Here is a 24,025-nt window from a genome sequence, read left to right on the forward strand (position 1 = left end):
TAACTAGTACACCTACATCACTATAACTTTTATTAGCTACAGCTGTGTTTACCCTGACATATATGAAAGGGCCGGGGCCTATACAGTATGTGGAGTTGCGACGTGATCCAAGGAATCCAGGGAAAAAAGATTTATGTTGAACTGTATTGTGAAGTGGGCTGTTATAGCGTGACCATGACACATTTGGGGTGGGGAGGTTCTTCCTTGACCTACTGGCAGTGTGTGTGCAAAGTTTCATGGCAATCAGACACTGCATTCATGATTGCTGGCTTTTTGTGCAAAACGGGCCCCTCCCGCTAGTTTTTAAAGCCAAATTAGCCAATCATAGCCAACCAGAAGGGAATCTGAAAAAGCTGACAGATACTTCATCATGATTACGTGACCACAGAGATGCATGAGCTTTGGACGAAATCTATACTAATCTGAGTAGTACCAAAAACTGTGTTTTAAAAAAAAGAGAAAAAAATGCCCTACAGTACATTGGCCGGTTATAACGCCACCATGAGGCCAATTAGAAAAATTGGGACACAGGTTCTTCCTTGGCCTACTGGGAGTGTGCCTGCAGTTTCACGCCGATCGGTCAGGAGCGAAAACATAATCCCTCGCCTTCGGCCGCTCGGGTGGTGATAAACATTAACAGAGGCCAGCAAGACAAGAGAAACAGGTCTCACAGACAGACAAGACAGACAGACCGACAGGCAGAAAGGAGAAGGAGCTAGTGAAACAGAGATTTAAATGAATGATTGAATGACAAATATCAATTCATGCATCCATCATAAAATGTAGCAATATTGTAATAAATGTTATGACAAAGGTACGCCCCCGGGCCCAAGCCTAGTGAGGTCTAAACTCTACTGTTTGTGTTCTGTGAGATTGTCCAATAGGAACCTCATGTCATTTGACACAGCTGCAGCATTCCAAACAGGAGGCGTGTCATGTACTGCACTGCAGACACTGGTACAGAATAAAAGATGGCAAACGTGCCCTTTTGGCAGTGATTTTACATCAGTATAGTTTTGTCATGGTTATGCTGGTGATCGTCGTCCAGTCTCTTCTAATGTGCTGTACACATCAATGAAATAAGGAGATATGCTGCGCTCCATTCAATGAACAATGGAAGTATGAAAAGCAAAAGTGGATGAAAATGTATCGTTTTTTTCCTCTGTTATGTACACGCATCTGACATACTGCATACGTACTGCATACTGTATATGAGAGAGAGAGAGAGAGAGAGAGAGAGAGAGAGAGAGAGAGAGAGAGAGAGAGAGAGAGAGAGAGAGATAAACCCATTAAGGCCTGAGGTTCCGATTCTACAAAATGCCTTCTAAATCCTAACAGTTTTTTGAAAAAACTTATGTTGCTATGTCAGTGGTTCTCAAACTTTTTAATGTCAAGGGACCCCAAAATGTACATATATTTGGCCGTGGACCCCCATCTCAAAATATTTTGTTCCAGGGACCCCCCAAAGCAAAGATTCGAGTTACAAATGTTCGCTTTAAAAAATATATATATATTCAAAGATTTGCACTCATTTTCTAGATTTTTCAAAAATAGCAGATATACAAGCTCGTAGCGCGGCACTCGGTGCCACGCTACGAGCTTGTAGATTACACAGATGCGTCCCAGGTCTTTACTAGTCAGAAAGTGAGAGGGTTATTGATGTCTAGAGAGGAAAATGCCTATACTAGACTATAACACTTAAACCACTTTATCACTGAGACTGAGGCGTCAAATATATATGTCGATGATAGGTTGTATGATTCTGATTTTTTTCCCGTTTGTTTGTTGTTGTTTTTTTGGGGGGGGGGGGGGCATGACTAAAGCCGCTACGATACCTTGTCAGCCTATAGAGGCCTCATAGGGCGGCCTAGTAACATTACATTTCGCCAGCTTTGTGGCAAAGGTTGACCATTAATTACATTTAGAATGATAACAGTGTTTTGTTGTGTTGTTTCCCCGCACCAAAATGATCAGGAGATGTTTATCCTGAAAGAGTTTTTGTATAAGGCGTTTTTTTTTTTCTAAGTCTATACTACGAGCAACGCGGAGAGTTGAGACGAAGATTTGCACCCGCATCTCTCCAGTGTGGTGGTGTGCAGAGAGTCAACAGAAGCATTATTCTGAAGCATACAAAAAAAAAACTGCATAGGGCAACACAGTGAAAAGGGGGCCTATAGGCTTGGTGAATACAGCATTCAAACTTTGCAATGCATAATACTATTTGATTCAACAGGGTTATGACAAAAACACTCAGTAGTCAGTATTCTACTGGAGCGAGAGCCAGGTAGAGACTGTGTGATCAAAGAGGGACGGGTGGGTGAGGGTGTGGATGGGGGGGTGGCGGTTAAAACAGTGTGGCATGAGTTCTCTTCAGTGGTGGAAAGTAACTAAGTACATTTACTTAAGTACTGTACTTAAGTACAGTTTTGAGGTATTTGTGCTTTACTTGAGTATTTCCAATCTCCAATACTTTTACTTCTACTCCACTACATCTCGGATACAAATATTGTACTTTTACTCCACCACATTTATTTGAAAACTTTAGTTACTAGTTAATTTGCAGATATAAATTATTAAATTACAAAACATACATTAACCACTTTAGTCCTATTTTATACCTAGGCTATTTGAAAATAGCCGATCTACAAGCTCACAACGCGTCGCATCGCGACGCGTTGTGAGCTTGTAGATCGGCTATTTTCAAACATTTTACTTTTGGTACTTTAAGTACATTTTAATACCAATACTTTTACTAGTACTTCTACATTGCAGTATTGATACTTTTACTTAAGTAAAACATTTGAGTACTTTTTCCACCCCTGGTTCTCTTCAGGAGAGCTACAGTATCAGGGCTATGGCCGTGCTGGGAGAGGGGTTGAGACATATAAATGAGTTGTGAGGGCTATCTGCTCTGTCCAAAAACGACAAAAGATAGGAAAGACTTGCTGCCTGCACTTCTCCAACTAAAGGGCAGCACATTACCACCATCCTTCATGTGGTGGAAGTGGACAGATCTCCCCATGGGCTTCCTGATCTCAAACCATCATTGGAGCAATTTTCTCTCTTTCTCAATCTCCTGCCCTCGGAATCACTCTATACACCTCCTTCCTTTGCTAATCTCTGTCTCTTTCTCTCTTTCTCTCTTTGGCCTGGCCGTGTTCTGCCTGTCCGCCTCTCATTTCTCTTCCCAGCTTCTTTATTTGTCGTTTTCCCACGGTTTCTCATCCTTTCTCGTTCTTTCTCAATTTCACTTCTCTTTTTTTTTCTCCGTCTCCCACCCACCTCCCCGTCTCGGTCTCTCAGTCCCTTTTCCCCTCACACGGCGTGTTTAGCATTCAAGGCCTTTCACTGCTGCTGCATCAGAGGCCTGTTTATTTCACGCAGCTTCTCCGAGCCAAAAGATGCAATTCCTTGGGGATGAGGCAACAATTTCTATATGCCTTTACAGCGGTGAAACAATGCACCTGCAGCAATACACACTCACAAGTCTGTCAATGCTTATAACTCACACTGAGAGGCGGACGTCACACACAAGCAGTGGTGTAAAGTAACTAAGTAGATGTACTCAAGTACTGTACTTAAGTACAAGTTTGAGGTATTTTTTAATTTACTTAAGTATTTCCAATTTCCAATACTTTTACTTCTACTCCACTACATCTCAGAGGCAAATATTGTACTTTTACTCCACTACATTCATTTGAAAACTTTAGTTACTAGTTACTTTTCAGATATAAATTATGATATTATAAAACATACATTAACCACCTTAGCCCTATTTTATACATAGACTATTTGAAAATAGCCGATCTACAAGCTCACAACGCGTCGCATCGCGACACGTTGTGAGCTTGTAGATCGTCTATTTTCAAATATTTTAGTACTTTTACTTTTGGTACTTTAAGTATATTTTGATGCCAATACTTTTGTACTTTTACTCAAGTAAATTTAGAATTCTGGACTTTTACTTGTAACAGAGTATTTTTATATTGCAGTATTGGTACTTTTACTTAAGTAAAGAATTTGAGTACTTTTTCCACCACTGCAGTACACTGCTTACTCTGATTTCATACAGTAAGTCGCTCTGGATAAGATTGTCAGCTAAGTGCCTAAATTGTACGTAGCAGTGGTGGAAAGTAACAACTGTAAGTACATTTACTCAAGTACTGTACTACTGTACTACAATTTTGAGGTATTTTTTACTTTACTGGAGTATTTCCAATTTTCAGTGCTTTTACTTCTACTCCACTACATCTCAGAGGCAAATGTTGTACTTTTACTCCACTACATCTCAGAGGCAAATGTTGTACTTTTACTCCACTACAATTATTTGAAAACTTTACTAGTTACTTTGTAGATTTTGATTATTATTACAAAACATACATTAACCTCTTCAGCTCTATGTACATTTCGGCCATTTGATAATAGCGGACCTACAAGCTCACAATGCGTCGCAATGCAGCGCATTGTGAGCTTGTAGATCTGCTATTTTCAAAAGATTGTATACATTTGAAAACTTGTGAAATGGTACCTTCTGCATAATGAGTACTTTCTACTTTTGGTACTTTAAGTATATTTTTATACCAATACTTTTGTACTTTCACTCAAGTAAATCTTGAATTCCGGACTTCTACATTGCAGTATTGATACTTTTACTTAAGTAAAACATTTGAGTACTTTTTCCACCACTGGTGCGTACTGTTCAATAATATGCACACAAACTAAAAGTCATGCTCACATCAGCATGCACGCGCACACACACACACACGCACGCACGCACACACACACACACACACACACACACACGCACGCACACGCACACGCACACGCACACGCACAAAGTATCTATTATGCATAAACATAAACTAATAAAACATTAATGGCTGTCAAATGTTAATGCCCAACTTAGACTTGCTGCAGAGCTCACACACTGTACAATTAACCTCAAGTCATTTGCACATCAAATGCAGCAGTCTTGGTGCATTTCCCCCTCCATCTGCCTTGCCTTTCTCAAGGAGACCAACGCTGCACTGTAGGTCAGGGTGCTAATGAGCAGATCTTTGCACCGCTAATGCAAAGTTAATTCCTTTAAATCCTCCAATGATTATGTTAAAATTGTATGCAACGCACCTTTATCTTTTTTGAATTTAGGAGGGAGTAATCGTGGGCATGTAACAGAGAAGTCGCTGGATTTGCTGAATTGGGTCATATTTGGTTGTCTTCGACACCCATGCTTACTGTACGCGGAGCATTGATTTGATCGCGTTGCTGCCCCTGGCTTTGTTCTACTGCAACAGGCTCCCCTGGTGCAGTTGTAACCCACAGGGTGGCTGATACACGTGTGAACGCACGCGCACACACACACACACACACACACACACACACACACACACACACACACACACACACACACACACACACACACACACACACACACACACACACACACACACACACACACACACACACACACACACACACACACACACACACACACACACACACACGCACACACGTGGCCCCAGGAGCCGAAACACACACGATACGCAGACACAGGAACACACATGCAGAAAAGAAAAGAAAAACAGACACAGAAATAGATCACACACACACAGCCCAGAGACACACACGCGCGCGCACACGCAAGTAACAGGACCACAGAAACGCACAAAAACATAACAGAAATTCAGAAAAGCACACCAAAACATAAGACCACACAATCACACACACACCACAACCCCACAGAGAACCCACATGAATGCAAAAATGTATTTGAAGCAACACTCACAGAAATACAAACAAAACTCACCGCCCACAACACTAGAATTCACACCGGTGGGTGGGCGTAATTAACCCGTTAAGCCCGGGAACGTGTCTGTGTGTACTTTTTTGATTTCTTTGGTTATTCAAAAATAGCAGATCTACAAGCTCATAGCTCATATGAGCTTGTAGATCTGCTATTTTTTGAAAAATCGTGAAAATATGTGCACATCTTTGAATATATAATTTTTTTTACTCAAATCTTTGCATCTAGGGATTCTACAAATGTTTTCTAAATCCTAACAGTTTTCATGTCAAGGACCCCCAAAATGTTATGTATTTGGCTGTGGACCCCCATCTCAAAATATTTTGTTCCAGGGACCCCCAGAAGCAAAAATCTGATTGCTGGTTGTTGCTTTAAAACATATATATATATATCCAAAGATTTGCACATTTTCAAGATTTCTCAAAAATAGCAGATCTACAAGTATAGATAGTAGTATATATCTGTTATTTTTGAATAGCCAAAGTATAAAACAACGGTGGTTAAAATCTAAAACGACACCTCTATGCGTTCCCCCGGTCTCAATGGGTTAAAAAGCAGCATAGCTCCATGGAGCAGACAGAGGCTATCTGAGGAGACAGAGAAAGGTGGGAACATCCCCACCACTTCAGCCTAAAGGCTCCACTAATTACCTGTCAATGAAAAAGGCAAGGGGAGACCTGAGCCGGTAAATATTGCTCTAACCTCATCCTCCACCTCAGTGTGTGCATCATGCTGGGCTATCAGCTCAGCACTGATGTCCAATATCTTGGAAATGGGGGTTAGCATGCCATATGTTGGTGTAATTACTAGGTAATTAGCTCTGAATCGGCTCCAAAACGTGGGGACACCGTGGTGTTAAGCGTGTGTGATTTAAAGGTCGGCTGTGCGGAAAATACATGTGTGCAAGTCTCTTTTTTTTTTAAAGCAATTAAAGTGACACGTTACCTATAAAACAGTAAGAATCGGTTCTGATATCGTTAAGCTATTATCTGAGCATATAATGGAGCATCTGAAACATCAGCTGATGTAAAATCGTGATTAAGTATTCAAAATGATCTTTTTCCACGATTTTGTAACCCATTTTTTCACCCTGTGCCAATTGCCTATGTAATCCTGGGCGCTACTCTCCCTCTGCCAGCCTGGGGAGAGCCCAGAACTGAGCTCATGCCTCCATTCAATGCACGAGGAGCTAGCAAGTCGCTTCTTATCACCCGACAGGGGGGGGGAGTTTCCCCGGTTGGACGTAGCGCGTGGAAGGAACACGTTATTTCCAACCAGTTCCTTTCCCCTCCATCAGGCGCCCCGGCTGACCAGGGGGAGGCAGTATAGAGACCAGGATTACTGCATGTTTTTTTGTGAGGGTACCTACCCTAGGGGACACGGGGAGAACATGCAAACTCCACACAGAAAATGATCATTAACCAAATTAACCCAAATCATTTGCAGTATTAACGTTCTCCATCAGTTCAATGAAAAACAACTCTTGCTTAATATAGTAAATATGGCAGAACTGGGTTTTCCCAGATTGAGGACCATGACATTTTGCCCTCATGTCACCTGAAAATCTGGAGGGAAAATAATGTTTTCTATTAAGAGTATGAAGGATTCATTTATATGCTTTGAAAGTGTGTCCGCCACGGGGAAGTGCTTATCCATGCCAATAGCTTTGCAAAACCAGAGGAAATTGTATCCATACTTAAAAGTTGTACACATTGACAAAACAGTATTTTTTTCGACGCAGATTCCTCGATGCGCGCTGCACCTGATCTCCCCATATTTAAATAGTCTGTTTGAAGCGCGCGTCAAAGCCGACTCACTGCTGCGCGCTGAAATGAGGAATGGAAGAGAGAGAGAGAGAGAGAGAGAGAGAGAGAGAGAGAGAGGGAAGCGTTCAACTCTTTGAGTGTGGTTCTTTTGAAAAAGTTCAGTAACCAGAAGTCACAGCTATTTTAGTGTTTTCCCTGCCAATTAGGAAGGAATTGTATGCTGGATGAAAAACAGGGAGAGTTTGCATTCAACGCGAGTGAGTGAGCAACTGAATTTACCGAATGATTGACTGACTGACTCACCCGACTGCCTATATGCATGCATGGGTGCATCTAAATATAATGCACAACAGCACTGTGCATCTCCTGTACATGGTTTAACCCGTTAAGACCGGGAACGCATCTGTGTCATTTTAAGATTTATTTGGTTATTCAAAAATAGCAGATATACAACCTCATAGCTATGGGCTTGTAGATCTGCAATGTTTTTTTTAATCGTGAAAAATTTAGCGAATCTTTGAATATATGTATTTTTTAAGCGGACATTTGTAACTCAAATCTTTGCTTCTGGGGAAGCCTTTCTTTTTTTTTAAACATGTTTTTTTGTGGTGCTCAAACTTTTTCATGTCAAGGACCCATCCAAAATCATATGTATTTGGCTGCGGACCCCCATCTCAAAATATGTTGTTCCAGGGACCCCCCAGAAGCAAATATTTGAGTTACAAATGTTCGCTTATTATAAAATATACATATCCAAAGATTTGCAAAACATTTCAGGATTTTTCCAAAAAATGGCAGATCTACAAGCTCATAGTGCGGCACTCGGTGCCGCGCTATGAGCTTGTATTATCTGCTATTTTGAAATTACACGCGTTCCCGGTCTTAAAGGGTTAATTGTTCCCCCTGCATTTAGTGGAGAATAAACCATGTATTTGTGACAAGGTGACCTGCATAAAACACTGCTGCTGCAACGGCAGTGTTTTATGAAGACACTATTTGGCACGGCGTGGTCACAGCAGGGCCATAAGCTGTGTGTCTTAGTTCAGTTGGATGTAGAACAGCACTAAACGGTCCTGATAGCTTCTGCCAGTGCGAGAAAGAGAGAGAACAAGAACGTATACAGTATCAGTCAGTCAGTCAGTTATGCCAGAGTGGCCTTGAGCAGCAAGAAAAATTGTCCCGGCTTAGAGTAGAAGCTTTGGGGACCTATCCCACTAATCAACAGTAGAGCCCCCTTCTTAGGACCGTTCACAAAATATTTTCACTTCCCTTTCTTCAGTGTGTGCATTATTCGCACGGCGGCGCTTGTTGTGATGTTACTGTATAGCGATGTGCATTGTTAGGTCCGGGGATTCAAGCATTCCTCTTTGGCTCTGCTCGCATTCCATTCCATTTAACTTCTGTAAGACGTAAATAAAGCTCAAATGAAACAGACATGAAGAGGTCAGTGCGTAGAGTATCGTTCTGCAGGGAATGCAGACAGACACATGTCAAATGAATGGCAGTGCAGCACCTCGCTGCACCACATATACAATGCATTCTGCAAACCCGTGCCACTCTCTTTAAATACCCGCTAGCTAGGTATTTCAAGTCTCAGGTGACAACAGAGACAAGACAGATTTCGCCAGCATTCATTGAATCTCTTTTCACATTTAGGCCTGTCTGTCAACGTTCATGTCTTTTGATGGCATTTGATATTCTTCAGTGTGTGTGTGTGTGCGCGCGCGCGTGCAAAATAGTGAATTATTTGTTTCTGTGTCGCTGACTTGCTGACATATTAACGGATTTTGTCTCTCCACAAATTTACTGGGAACTCTTCATCACTCATCTTTCTACTAAAGGAGTAATGAGGAGCTACGGGGCCGACCCTTTGCTTTGCATTCTTAAAGGCTTTCCTTTTTTCTCTGTTTCATCGGGAAAGCTAATGGTTGGCCTGCTTTCCCTCATACTGGGAGAGCTGGGCTGAGTGTTGTTGTCGCCCCACGTGAGGACCTCTCTGCTCGCTACTCACCACTTAACCCATTAAGACAGGGAAAGTAATTTTAGATTTTAAACCACTTTAACCATTATTTATACTTTGGCTATTCAAAAATAGCAGATATACAAGCTCATAGCGCGGCACAGAGTGCCGCGCTATGAGCTTGTAGATCTGCTACTGTTTGAAAAATCTTGAAAATTTGTGCAAATCTTTTAATATATGTATTTTTGGAAAGCGAACGTTTGTAACTGAAATCTTTGCTTCTGGGGATTCTACAAATGTCTTCTAAATCCTAACAGTTTTTTGAAAAAACTTATGTTAATATAATCAGTGGTTCTCAAACTTTTTCATATCAAAGGCCCCCAAAATGATATGTATTTGGCCGTGAACCCCCATCTCAACATACGTTGTTCCAGGGACCCCCCAGAAGCAAAGATTTGAGTTACAAATGTTCGCTTTAAATTTTTTTTATATATATTCAAAGATTTGCACACATTTTCACGATCTTTCAAAAGTAGCAGATCTACAAGCTCATCATAGCACGGCACTCGGCTTGTAGATCTGCTATTTTTTAATAGCCAAAGTGTAAAATAATGGTTAAAGAGGTTACACCGATGCGTTTCCCGGTTTTAACGGGTTAAGGGGCTAGATGAGAGGTAAGCAGCTGGAACGGATCGGTGTCCAATGCGCGATGGCCTTTAATGGCCCTTAATGTGCTCCCTGACACTGAGAGCAGCTCCAGGTCCAAAAACAAAGTCTTTGGGGCTTGTTTTATTTCCTGTATCTGACACAGCAACAGCAACGCCCACGCCCCCCTCTCAGACCACAATGGAGACATCACATTGCTCCTAATGGCGTATTGACATCTGACGCAATGTCACTGCAAGCCATTCATTTATTCTTAACATGCACATGTCACACGGCACCTGCCACTTATGTAAACTGCCAATAGGCTTGTGTAGAGTGCCAATAATTGGAGTGCTGTTTCGCATAATGCTCAAGCCATACTGTGTGGACTAATGCGAGAGAGAGACAGAGATAGAGGTTGAAAGTGAGAGGTAGATGATGGGGCTATTCTGAAGGTTAGACACAAGCCCCCCGCTGTCAACAATTACTGTTTCATCCAAAGCACCTTTCAGAAACAATCCCCCCCCCCGACTGAGCTGCTCTGCGGTCAACAACAGCACACAGCTATGGAAGGCCCGGGCAGCCCTTTACAATCCTGATTGAGAGGGGAAAGACGGCTTTAGTTCCATCTGAATCCTCAGTGGCGCCGAATTGTCTGAGACCCCTACCTGCATCCCAGTGGTGTAAAGTAACTAAGTACATTTACTCAAGTACTGTACTTAAGTAAAATTGTGAGGTACTTTTACTTTACTGGAGTATTTCCAATTGTCTATACTTCTACTCCACTACATCTCAGAGGCAAATATTGTACTTTTACTCCAATACAATTATTTGAAATCTTTAGTTACTAGTTACTTTGCAGATATAAATCATTACATTATAAAACATACATTAACCACTTTAGCCCTATTGTATACCTAGGCTATTTGAAAATAGCAGATCTACAAGCTTGTAGATCTGCTATTTTCAAACATTTTAGTACGTTTACTTTTGGTACATAAAGTACATTTTAATACCAATACTTTTGTACTTTTACTCAAGTACATTTTGAATTCCGGACTTTAACTTGGAACAGAGTACTTCTACATTGCAGTATTGATACTTTTACTTAAGTAAAACATTTGAGTACTTTTCCCACCACTGATCCTGGGCAATGCAGCGGTACTGAAGCTCAACATGATCTCATGGATCATTTAAAGAAATAAAATGCTACACGACTCTGTTAACATAAAAGTCAAAACGTGTCTCATAGTTGACTGCAAGTTATGCTCTCATTCAGATTTTATCACCAGCAAAATAGCAAAACACATGGAGAAGGCATTTCATATGCTGTAGAAATTAGTACATTTGCTCAAATACGAAGCTCTCCCAGGCTACAATAAGACACAGGCTGCTTTTGGAGACGAGGCAATTAGAGGTTTTATGGCGCACTGGCATCAACACACACTCTCATTTAATTGGTGAAACTGGGAGTTTGGCGCTGTCAATTGGAGTCAGACAGCTATAGGTGCACGGCACGCCAAGGCATGGGAATGTGCACTGAATGTGCACAGCTGCCCGTCCATAGTATAGCACACATCAATCTGCTATAGGTTTGATTCCCTGCGGTGAGCACAGAAGTGTACAACGGCTGCTCTGAGATCCGTTCTTGGTTGGTATGCTAATCACAAATAATGTCCATAAAGTTTGCGCATTGTAGAGCTCATCAGCAGGTTAGCCTAAACCAATTTGTTGTGTCTGTTCTAGGGGACTGTAGTGACTCTAGTCCCCATGGTCCATTCGTTTCAGCTCAGCTGCCAGTGAAGCACACGCACTCGCGCGCGCGCGCACACACACACACACACACACACACACACACACACACACACACACACACACACACACACACACACACACAGAGCCTGGAGCTAGAACCTGACTAAGCTCTGTAATCGCTGACAAACCACAGGGACGTGCCATGTCTCACCACAGAGGAGCAGGGATGACGGATATGTAGCAGGCATACAGATATGCGCACGCACACGCACACGCACACGCACACACACACACACACACTTTCTCTCTCTCTCTCTCTTGCTGTCTCTCACAGCCGTTAACATGTACGCACACAATCATAGCACTAGCACACGTGCAAATACATGCGCATCAGTCCCAAACCCCAGAGGGGAAGGTATAATGAAATGCAGTACAGGCAAACAGACACATACTGGTCGCAGAAACCTTGTATCTTCATATTTCAATCTTTTAAATTATGTTATGTATGACAGTGTCGTACACTAGCAGCGAAAGCTGATCTACAAACTCACAACGTTTCGCGTCATGACACCTTCTGAGCTTGCAGATGTGTAACAGTATATTCAAATATACATATACAATGGAACAGCATTTCTGCATGGTAATGGTTTTGGGCATGCAAGGTGTCTACCCGAGTGTGACGATATTCTTTTGCACTTTTTTTCTCAATGACATTAACAGGTACGCAGTAAAATCCTCAGTGTTCATTTAACTTTGAAAGTCCGCAAATGTAACCAAATGGTTACATTTTAGTACACATGTACTGTAAGTAAATCGGCTAAGGCACGTACCATAGGCTTTGGTGCCTGACGGTGTGTCCCAGGTTCGATTCCTCGAGCCCGGCGGCAGATTTACTGCATGTCACTCCGCTGTTCTCGCTCCCTGTTTCCTCTCTCCACTGTACTAACAATAAGCTAAAGGTAGAAAAGCATGTAATTGCAATTTGTTCCTGTTCGCGGATGACTCAGCACTCTAGTCTCGGACAAGTACAAATTGCAAAAAGCCCTCAGCTCTGAGCTCGACAATATCCACACTTGATAACAAACTGTCATTACACCTCGGAGAGACAGAATCCATTCTTTTTGGGTCTACATTTAACCTCAGTAAGTCCCAAGACTTTACGGTCACAGTTGGTGACCATGTAGTAATCACAAGTAAAGTATAGGTAACTTATCTGGGTTGTATTTTGGATAACAAACTTTCCTGTGAAAAAAATGGCATCAAAGATTATGAAAAGTCAACCAAAGGGCAGGATCTCCTCTTTTATCAACAAGAATGCAATGAGAACTCTAGCCGGAGCCCTCATTCAATGTCATTTCGACTATGCTTGCACCTCATGGTTCACAAACATCTCAATGTCACTAAACACAAAACTGCAGACCTCTCAAAACAAACTAATAAGACGACTACCAGGCCTCTCTCCCCCAGGACTCACCTTTTCCCAGCTCACTTTGATAGTCTGGGTTGGCTCAAGGTAAGAAGACATAGATCAACATCTCTCAATGCGGGTCTGGTCTTTAAGATACTCAGAGGATCAGTGACCAGATACCTGTCAAACTACTTCTCTAGAGCATTGGTTCTCAAAGTGGGGTCCGGGGACCCCCAGGGGTCCTTGAGGGAGTTCCAGGGGGTCCCCAGCTAAATGATAATAGGAACCAAATTGACCCCTTATGGGTCTGTAACTCTGAGAGTGTACAAATTTTGTCATCTCAGAGTTAAATTAACATTGATTTTACAATATGATTTGGGGGTCCCAGAGATAGAAATGCCATTAAATGGGGGGTCCGTAGCCTAATGCATGTCAAACTGGGGGTCCTTGAAATTAAAATGGTTGAGAATCACTGCTAGAGCCGTAAAAACCTTCTCTTATGGGGGTCCTTGGCATATATTTTCAGATGGGGGTCCGTGGGCCAGTAAGTGTCAATTTGGGGGTCCTAAAAGTTTGAGAACCACTTCTCTAGAGCGAGTGCTGCTACTATGCTGTCACCAAAATGTGGAATGACCTACCAGAAGGTTCTTCTGTCCTCAAAATACAAGTGAACATAGTTTTTAACTCCTTGAACATCTTGATAGTAGAATCCTCTGTCCCCCGCCCCCACCCCTCCTTTCTCAGTAAATATACCTTATGATACCTCTGAGCTTTATCCCAACAGGTTTTGTATCGTTAAATGTTTGATGACCTGACGAAGATGTAATCTGACATCGAAACGTTGTCGTTCTTTTGCCTTGCACCCTGTTCTATATTAAATTTAAAAGGCTCCAATCATCTGAGTTGATCCAGCTCATGGTTTGTATTGTATTTGGTTTGTATTATACACATTACTGATGAATTGAGTAAAATGGACCACAATGGTAGCAAGCCCCAGGATTTTTGTGTTATACCGTACTTCTTTTTTTTAATATATATTATTTTCTTTATTTATAGTTTATAGTTAAGTAGAGATGGACAGGAGACTCGAACCCGCGATGCGCTGTCAGGCTAGATTAGAACCTTGCGTTATCCTTTTACCATTTGACTCTACTACTGTACCTGTACTGTTAAAAATCAATAAACATCTGAATTACAAAAAAGTGATTGTGTTAACACATTGAATGCCAAAAACGGTCCGGACCGTTTTTGAGGGTCCAAACGAGAAGTGCCGAAAACGGTCCGGACCGTTTTTGACCCAATTCTATTTTTATACATGTGGGCCACGTGGGGCGCTAAAACGAAACTTTGACATCACCCAAGCAGTTTCTGAGAAGAAGAGGCTGGATGAGGCTCCATGTCAAAAATCCTTCCGGTCGGCGTTTTCAATGTTATCTCCTTGATTAAAAGCTTAATATCTCCATTTCTTTTTAATGTGGTGGAAACGAGCCGTTTTCGATCGGCGATCACGCTGCAATGGAGGGTCGCGTTGGAAATATTATTGTTCCAGGCGTTAGTCGGGACCCTCCGCCGTCTCGCACGCACGCTTTGTTTACATGCATTTCCGCGTCGGGGCTTCTCACAGCACGAAATGTATAACGCAAGTGGATGGAAGAAATGCTGGCACTCAACGTATAATATTTTAATAAACCTCTGGCACCCAATGTGTTAATGTAGGCCTATTCAACAGTGGTGGAAAGTACCTAAGTACATTTACTCAAGTACTGTACTTAACTCATTCAGTGCCAAACTTATTTCTGGCTTTATCACCCCTGTGCCAAGGCCAAAAATACATTGTAAAAAAAAAAGTGCTTAGGAGCCGAGATACAGCTTTTTTAGTAAGAAGTTAAACAAGAAGTGAATGGAGCAGCAAATCTTCAAATCATGATATCTTGGGTTCTGAAAAAAAAAATCATGACGTCGGCGACGTCATTGGCACTCTGGGCTTCTAAAAACGTGACGTCGGCGACCAATTTTGAGGTATTTGCACTTTACTTGAGTATTTCCAATTTCTAGTACTTTTACTTCTACTCCACTACATCTCAGAGGCAAATTTTTTACTTTTACTCTACTACAATTATTTAAAACTTTAGTTACTAGTTACTTTGCAGATATAAAGTATTACATTATAATAACCACTTTATTTTATACATAGGCTATTTGAAAATAGCCGATCTACAGTACAAGCTCACAACGCGTCGCATCGCGACGCGTTGTGAGCTTGTAGATCTGCTATTTTCAAACATTTTAGTACTTTTACTTTTGGTACTTTAAGTACATTTTGATACCAACGCTTTTGTACTTTTACTCAAGTAAATTTTGAATTCCGGACTTTTACTGGTAACAGAGTACTTCTGCATTGCAGTATTGATACTTTTACTTATAAATGTTAGTACTTTTTCCACCACTGCTATTCAATCAATCAATAACACTGAGGATTTCACTGTGAACTACGCACAGAACCGCAATGTGCACACACGTGCATGTGCACACACATCGTAGAGACACCCACTGTTTGAAGCCACGCCCCTACGATGCAAGTGGAGGTTGGCGCGTTGTCCTCTGCCATGGATGTTTTGTCATTTCGTAAAAGGGCCAAAAGTGCCGGAGCCACGGCGGGGCCGTGTCTGATTTAATATGACAGGGAACACAAGGCCGGACGTATCCATCACGGGGGAGTGGCCTACACATTCACGGACTCCCAAATCGCCGTCCCATTCACAGCCGCCGCGGCTCCCCCTCCAATGGCACACCTATCACACGGAGCTGATCTACGGCCATGCCAGGACGCCCCCAAACGGGGTGTCACCCTGCAGAGATGAATGGACAACAACACGCTAAAGGGGACAGACCGCGGTGATTCTCACGCACTCTTGAACCGCGCGTAGCGTCCACCACGACAGTGGTTTATCGTTGAGGCCAACGTAGCTAGTGCCTCAATGTTCGGAAGTCCAGACTTCACACTCGCTCCCATCTCTCTTTCTCTCCATCGATTTTATACAAACTCTCCCTCTCTTTCTCTCTCAGTCTCCCTCCTTTGTATCCGTGAGCTCTGCTATAGTGTCAAAAATACAAAACGACTGTGGCTTTTCAAAAAAATATAGATTTTTCTTTTTCTTTTTACCTGACTGTAGACAATCTATGGAAGAATTTAACAACAGGAAAAAAAAAGACGCATTTAGGAAAGGTTTAACACCATTTACATTGTAACGCAGTGGTTTTCAACCTTTTTCGTGTCAAGGACCCCCAAATTGACACATATTAGCCCAGGGACCCCCATTTGAAAAGATATGCCAGGGACTCAACCCATTTTGATTTCTTGGGGGTCCCTACACTGTAGTATCATCATCATCATCAGTATTCATTTAACTCTGAGAGTGTACAAATGGAACCAAATGGACCCGTTAGGGTCCATTTGGTTCCATTTGTACACTCTCAGAGTTACAGACACATAAGGGTCAATTTGGTTCCTAACTGTTAATTTAGCTGGGGACCCCCTGGAACCCCCTCAAGGACCACTGGTGGTCCCCCAGACCACTGGTTGAGAACCACCGTTGTAACGGTATTTCATTTTAACCCCTCACTGTACCTTACTGAGCTGATTGGCGGGCGGGCCGCTGCTGTTGACGGTGTGGCATTTGAAGTTGAGCAACGAGTCCCCCGCGGCGTCTCCGCCGTGCTCCCTGTTCGCGTCCCTGCCGTCACCCTTGGAGGAGGAGGAGGAGCCGTCGCCCTGGTGGGGGGGCGACGAAGGGGGCGAGGAGGGCGCCTGCTGGAGGGCCATGCAGGACAGACCCAGGAAGTTAGCCGGACGGATCAGAAAGGCCTCCAGAGCGATGTTGGCAGACACCTGAGAGAGAGAGAGAGAGGCAGGCAGGGAGGGAGGGAGGAATGGAGGTATAGGGAGAAAAAGATGTGGGTGTTACATATTACATTTTACATTTCCATATTGTTAATTTATCAGATGGATTTAGTCAGCGTGAGTGAGGCCAGAGGAAATAAGGAAAAGGGGATTGTTTTTTATCTTTCCTGTACCACATTCCAGCTATCAGCACTGGGGCAAATTAACTTCTCATTATCCAAAGGAGTGAGATGAAGGGTGCGGCGAGGGGGATTGCCACACAATCAACCTCTGACCTCTGCCTGACTGCAGCTGTCCGTGTGGGTGGAGTGTGTGTGTGTGTGTGTGTGTGTGTGTGTGTGTGTGTGTGTGTGTGTGTGTGTGTGTGTGTGTGTGTGTGTGTGTGTGTGTGCGTGCACCTTGGAGATGGCTTGGTGGTCTTTGGTCAGGGCCAGGTCGGCGATGCGCTCCACACACTGCACGATGCGCGTGCACGCCCGGGCCTCGTTCTGCGCCATCCACAGGATGTGTTCCTCCACCAGCATCATGTTACTGGCTATGTCCGATATGTAGTCCCCCAACTGTGTGGACACACACACACAAACAGAAGGGTGTACATGAACATGTGCGAGTGGTAACTGTTGTGTGCTTCGGCGTGTGCTCACACTCACACACACACACACACGCACACACGCACACACGCAGAAGGGTGTACATGAGTGGTAACTGTTGTGTGCTTCGGCGTGTGCTCACACTCACACACACACACACTGAGACACAGACACAGACAGACACGCACGCAGGCAGGCATGCACGCGCACACACATCCATCATTCCCGCAGCAGACACATTCATAATCTGCAGTCAGAATTACAAGATGATGGTTTCATTCATTATGGCGAGATTTAATTTAGATTAGCAGCTCCAATGGGCCATAATCACTTCCTTGGGATGACATGTCATGTCATGTCATTCACACCTACTTTTCACTGTTGCTCCACTTGTTTGCTCTCTGGTTGGCAAGAGTGGAGTGGGGCCACATTTACTTTTTCCATTCCTGCTTTTTTTCCCCCCTTCCCTTGCATCGAAACGTTCCCAAATTTTCACGATTTTTCAAAAATAGCAGATCTACAAGCTCATAGCGCTCGTAGTGCCGCTATGAGCTTGTATATTTTGCTATTTTTGAATAGCCAAAGAATAAAAGGTTAAAGTGGTTAAAATTATCGTGATGCTATATTAACACATATATTGCTAGGGAGACCCCCTGGAACCCCCCTCAAGGACCCCTGGGGGTCCCCGGACCCCACTTTGAGAACCAATGTGTTCCAGCACCATCTACAGACAGAGCTAAACACCCATGTCTGCTGTCGGCCTGACTGTCTCTGGCCACTGGGAGCAGGGTTGCCAGATCAGCTTATTATAATTTCCCTGCAAGATTTTATTTGAAAATAGCCGATCTACAAGCTCACAACGCGTCGCATCGCGACGCGTTGTGAGCTTGTAGATCTGCTATTTTCAAATAGCTGATGTATATGTTAAAGTGCTCATGTTGCCCATAGTCGCTTTTTTTGGGCTGGTTTTCCTAGACCTGGTTGCTTGTTTCTCTCACAGAATATGGCAACACTGACTGGGAGACAGGAGGATAGGTTCACCTAAGGTAAAAATGGAACCAGCCCCCCCCCCCCCCCCAAAAAAAAAGAAAGAATACATCTTCATGAGTGTAATCGTCATTCAGGTCCATCATCACCGTACTGTAAGCAAGAGGGAGGAGGAGGAGGGGGAAATGTTAAGCTGTCTGGAATCGATTGGACAGGCTCTAAGCCAGTGTTTCACAAGCAAAAATTTTTAACCACTTATTAAACCCCTACCTGCCGGAGTCCCTCAGGGCTCTATGCTAGTGTCTCTTCTGATTTCTGTCGTTGTGGGGAAAGCTTTAGCGGAAAATAGCAGATCGACAAGCTCACAAAATAGCAAAAGCTTTCCCCACAATAGGGATGCTGGGGTTTAAGTGGTTAATTAATGGGTTGTGAGTACAAATATTTTTTTCCCTGTGTACATTTCCTACAAATAATTGTTTTCTTATTTCGAAACATTATAAACTATTATTTTCCAGAAATGTTGTTTTAAGGGGAAAAAATGCCATACATTTAGTTGGTGTGTGTGTGTGTGTGTGTGTGTGTCAGATATAAAATAGCAGATCTACAAGCACACAACGCGCCGTGTCACGGCACGTTGCGAGCTTGCAGATTGGCTATTTTAAAAAATTTCGGGGTCCCAGGGAGACACCAATTTTATCTTTTGGGTCTCGAGGCTGAAACCGTCTGGGAACCCCTGCTGCTCCTATAAGCCAAAAAATTGCAGCGTGTTGTTGCCATGGCTTTTGAAAGTCAGCCTCTATCTCCCCACGCAATCCGCTGGAGCTCGCTTTTTCACCTACTCAAATTGAGCTCTGGAGAACCTGTGGGTATATATACCATCCATTTAAAGTCTAGCTCATCAACTGTTCTCCAGGCTGCACCTCAGATGTTTATTCCTGCCCTCGTTCCTCCTTAAGGGCAACGGCAAATCATGGCTTTCAGAAAACGCCTGAGTGAGGAAATGCATAAATAATCTCGGGACAGGAATAGCAGCTAACAATAATGTGCAGTGCCCCTAAATTGCATGTTAGCAGATTGCCGTGCTGAACTGAAATGGGGAAATTAGCAGCCATGCAGGGTCTGGGATTTTGGAGCTGGAGTCAAGTAGGCTAGCCAAGCGACCAGAGCAGAGAGAGAGAGCCTCATGCATACATTCATACCGTCTATGACATTCACTGCACTATAAACAGCCCGTCCAAAGGAAACGCTTTGTCTATCTTTACGCCGTCGCTCTTGGAATGGACAATGAGCAGTGGTCACTTGGTCAGGCACGTTATAAAGCATTGTGGCAGAGAGTGGTTGTGTGTGTGTGTGTGTGTGTGAGTGTGTGTGTGTGGTGTGCACGAGTACGTGCTCCTCCTTACGTCTCTGCGTTGCTCCAGCAGCCTCGTCAGCCTCTCCACGAGATGTGTGACAAAGATGACGTCCATGACGTCGGTGAAGTGCGCCGCCCTGCTGGTGAAAGCGACTAACTGCCGGCCTAAAGGCTGAGCATTGGAAGTGTTGATGGTCATCTGGAACAACAAGGAAAGGTTTCATAAATGAGGCGTTCGGTCAATGCGAAAACATGGTCTGCAGTGTAATTGTCACACAAATTGTCATTATATCTTCCAATTCCATTTGACAAATGGAAACTTCACACACTAGAAAGTGCCTTCAACTAAGCAAGTTCATTATGGCGAGTGAATGAACAGTGACTATATAGATGGGTTTCCCGTTTGTAAACAAGAGAGGATGATGCGCGCGCAGTGGAGGGAAGAGCCTGTAGAGGGCGCTATTACCCGCAGCAGCTCTGGCCAAAGTACATTGATAAAATAAATGGTCTTCACCGGGTTTAATGAAAGTAGATTAAATGATGCAGTTTGTAATATCTTCTTTACTCAATAAAAATGATTTGTCGGAAGTTGGATCTGTCTGTATATAATAGCAGCATTATGCCTATTATGCCTATAATAGCAGCATTATGCCTATCTAAATCCCGAAAATAACAATAGAGTGAATGGCACTTCCGGGTCGTTCTACCTCCCGCATGCGCAGATTGCACACTCTGCTCTGTGATGACGTCGCGCGGAAACCCATCTATAGGGCTGTCTGAGGCTAGGCCTGTTAGGTTTGCAAAGTCATAAAATGTTGCCATTTTACGGTCTATTGACTATGGAGGAGGCACAGGTATGTAAGAGCTGACACAACTAACATTAAGAAAGGTTAACATTGTTTTCTTTTTAAAATGCACATTTATGAAGCCTCATTTCGTTTCTCAGCAAAGTGTTTCGCTGCAGACTTGAGAAGGAGTGTAATGTACTTATTTTCCAGAGCTCTAGGCAGTGTCTTACCTTTCTAGGGGGAGTCAATGGAGAAGAACTCACAAGATAAAAATGAGAGACTTCAACAGAAACCAATAGCTAGGGGACACCAGTCAGTCTTTACCACTCAGCGATTATGTCATTGAGTTATGACAGCATTTGCCAATAGGCATACAACAGCGCCAATGGTCAAAACAGGTTTATCAGGCTAAATATAAAAACGCCAACTGTTTTCATTAAAATAAAATATTACTTTGTGGTCTAATCATTATGTCCAATTGTTAAAGAGCACTGAGTGTTTATTTTAAGATAGTGTGACCTAAAAAACAAATCATGCACGCACACACGCACGCACGCACACAAATTATGTCAGAGCTATTTTGGAAATGTACGTGACCTTTGTTCTGCCCATGTGTAACTGATAGTACGGATGCAACCATTTTGAAAATAATTGCTAATCCCTCATTTTAGAAAAAAAAGATTATAATCGATCCCTTTTTAAGAAAAAAAAAATATATATACAGTGAAAATAGTCTACAAGTCTACAAGCTCAAACTAAATAGTGAAAATAGACGATCTACAAACTCACAACGCGTTGTGAGCTTGTAGATCTGCTATTTTCACACATTTTGCACGACACTGTTGTGCAATGAAGTATAAAATAGCACTTAGGTGGTTAATTAATTAATTGATATATAAATGCTTTTTTTTAACCCATTAAGACCGGGAAGGCAACGCATCTGTCATTTTAAGATGTCTTTGGCTATTAAAAAATAGCAGATCTACAAGCTCATAGCGCGGCACCGAGTGCCGCGCTATGAGCTTGTAGATCTGCTATTTTTTCAAATATTAGATTTTTTTTTTAAGCTTACATTTGTAACTCAAATCTTTGCTTCTGGGGGGGAGGGGGTCCCTGGAACAAATGTTCGCTTAAAAAAAGAATAAAAAAAATTCCACAATATACATTTTTTAATAGCCAAAGAAATCTTAAAATGACACAAATGATGCTTTCTCGGTCTTAAAGGGTTAATATATATATAATAAATGCTGGGAAAAATAGAAAAATCACTAAGATAATCTCTAGAGCTGCAGCCTCATACCTGGGTGAGCTCGTGCAGCACGCGGGTCAGTTCGCTGGCGTAGGGGCACTGGGTGTAGTCCTCCTCGGCCCAGCGGCCGCTCCGGTCGCAGCGGCGCCACGCCTTCTTCTCCCGCTGGGTGGGAGAGTGATGAGGAGCGCCGCCCGACGGGTGGGGGGCGGAGCCGAAGGTGGCGGGCGCACAGGGCAGGAAGGCCAGGATGCCGGCCAGGGTCTTCGGCCACCTGGCAAAAAGAGGACATCCAAATTAGTCGAGGAGGGCACCTCAAGATATACACAGCATTATATACTGCAGTGTTTCCCAACCCGAGGTCCAACCTGTGATGGCGTGAGTCTGTTTGGAAGTAGTCCAGAATTGTAAACATGTTTCACAAAATCATAACTTGCATTTTTGGGTCATTATTAGGGGGTGTGCCGATACACTAATTTCACGATACGATACGATATATGGCACTTTTTTAATATGAAAATATGTGGGGGGGGGGGGAGCAAATGCAAACAAATCTGTTTTTGCATTAATATTATTGAAAAAAAAGGGGGGGGAAAAGCAGTATAGCCTAGCCCAGGACAAAGGTTATAGCAGTTATTGTTATGACTGACAGTTTAGGAATGAAGTTACTTAGGGAGACAAGCTGGATCTTTAATCCATGCCACTTTAACTTGATCATCAAAATGAACACAATATTTTTTTTTATGTGGACTTCTTCACGAAAAGGGCATAAATATCACGTTATGAAATAATATAGCTTGGAAGAAGTGAAAAGAAAACGAGGGATCCAAAGTGTTGCTGTGGCTAGTAATGTTGTTCCATTGTATCCTGTAGCGACCATCATGTCCCCCAGGACCTGGCAGCATTGTAATTAAAGATGGCATCGGATATGAAGTAAATCATTTCATGTCTTCAGAAGTCTGATAGGAGTTTACCCAGAACTATTTTTTTTTTTTACTCAAGTTAGAATAAATTTAGTTTTGGGCAGAAGCACCTGTGAATCAGTTGAAATTTACTCATGCTCAATCGGTTGTACATTACATTATATTGCGAATATATATATATATATATATATATATATATATATATATATATATATATATATATATATATACTGAGGATTTCACTGTGTAGAAATAATAAACCGATCTACAAGCTCACAACGCGTCACAATACGACACCTTGTGAGCTTGTAGATCGGCTATGGCTGTGTGTGTGTGTGTGTGTGTGTGTGTGTGTGTGTGTGTGTGTGTGTGTGTGTGTGTGTGTGTGTGTGTGTGTGTGTGTGTGTGTGTGTGTGTGTGTGTGTGTGAGTGAGTGTGGGGAGGGGGGGGGTGCACTCCAAGGAGAACAGGTTGGGAACCATACTGTATTACTGTACAGTATGAAAGACATCAGTCTCCCCTCCCATGCGTGAGCCAGTGATAGATGATGGGGCAAAAGTAAGGCATCTGTCAGTGTGCAGTATTTGTGGGCTGTGGTGCTGGTACCTATTTTTAACAATTACTTAGCACTTGATGGTTTTTTGACAAGGCATTCCTCACTGAAGATTTGTTTGTGCGTGTGCGTGTGCGTGTGTGTGTGTGTGTGTGTGTGTGTGTGTGTCAGACATTAACGTCTCAACGTCAATGTTAGGGATTTAGAAACGTTCCACTCCATAGACCAGACTGCAGATGGACAGTTTAGTCACAAACAGACTACTTTGCATATTGTTGATTCTTTGATGAAATGCAGAGCAGAGAGAAAGACATGCTCCACAGGTTTTGAGGTACAGTCAAAC

At 42.8% G+C, this 24,025-nt stretch overlaps 1 protein-coding gene across 1 annotated transcript in view; it reads right to left on the bottom strand.

The window, feature by feature from the left end:
- adgra1b (adhesion G protein-coupled receptor A1b) overlaps positions 1-24,025 on the bottom strand; it is a 270,459-nt gene that overhangs the window by 147,951 nt on the left and 98,483 nt on the right. Inside the window, exons 9-12 of the mRNA XM_080450479.1 lie at positions 22,258-22,480; positions 20,219-20,368; positions 17,637-17,798; positions 16,966-17,226 (exon numbers count right to left, since the gene is read on the bottom strand). Coding sequence (XP_080306605.1) covers positions 16,966-17,226; positions 17,637-17,798; positions 20,219-20,368; positions 22,258-22,480 — 796 coding nt within the window. The remainder of the gene's footprint in view (positions 1-16,965; positions 17,227-17,636; positions 17,799-20,218; positions 20,369-22,257; positions 22,481-24,025) is intronic.

Source organism: Gymnoscopelus braueri (genome assembly GCF_963280865.1).
Source record: "Gymnoscopelus braueri genome assembly, chromosome: 14".
NCBI classification, from domain to species: Eukaryota; Metazoa; Chordata; class Actinopteri; order Myctophiformes; family Myctophidae; genus Gymnoscopelus; species Gymnoscopelus braueri.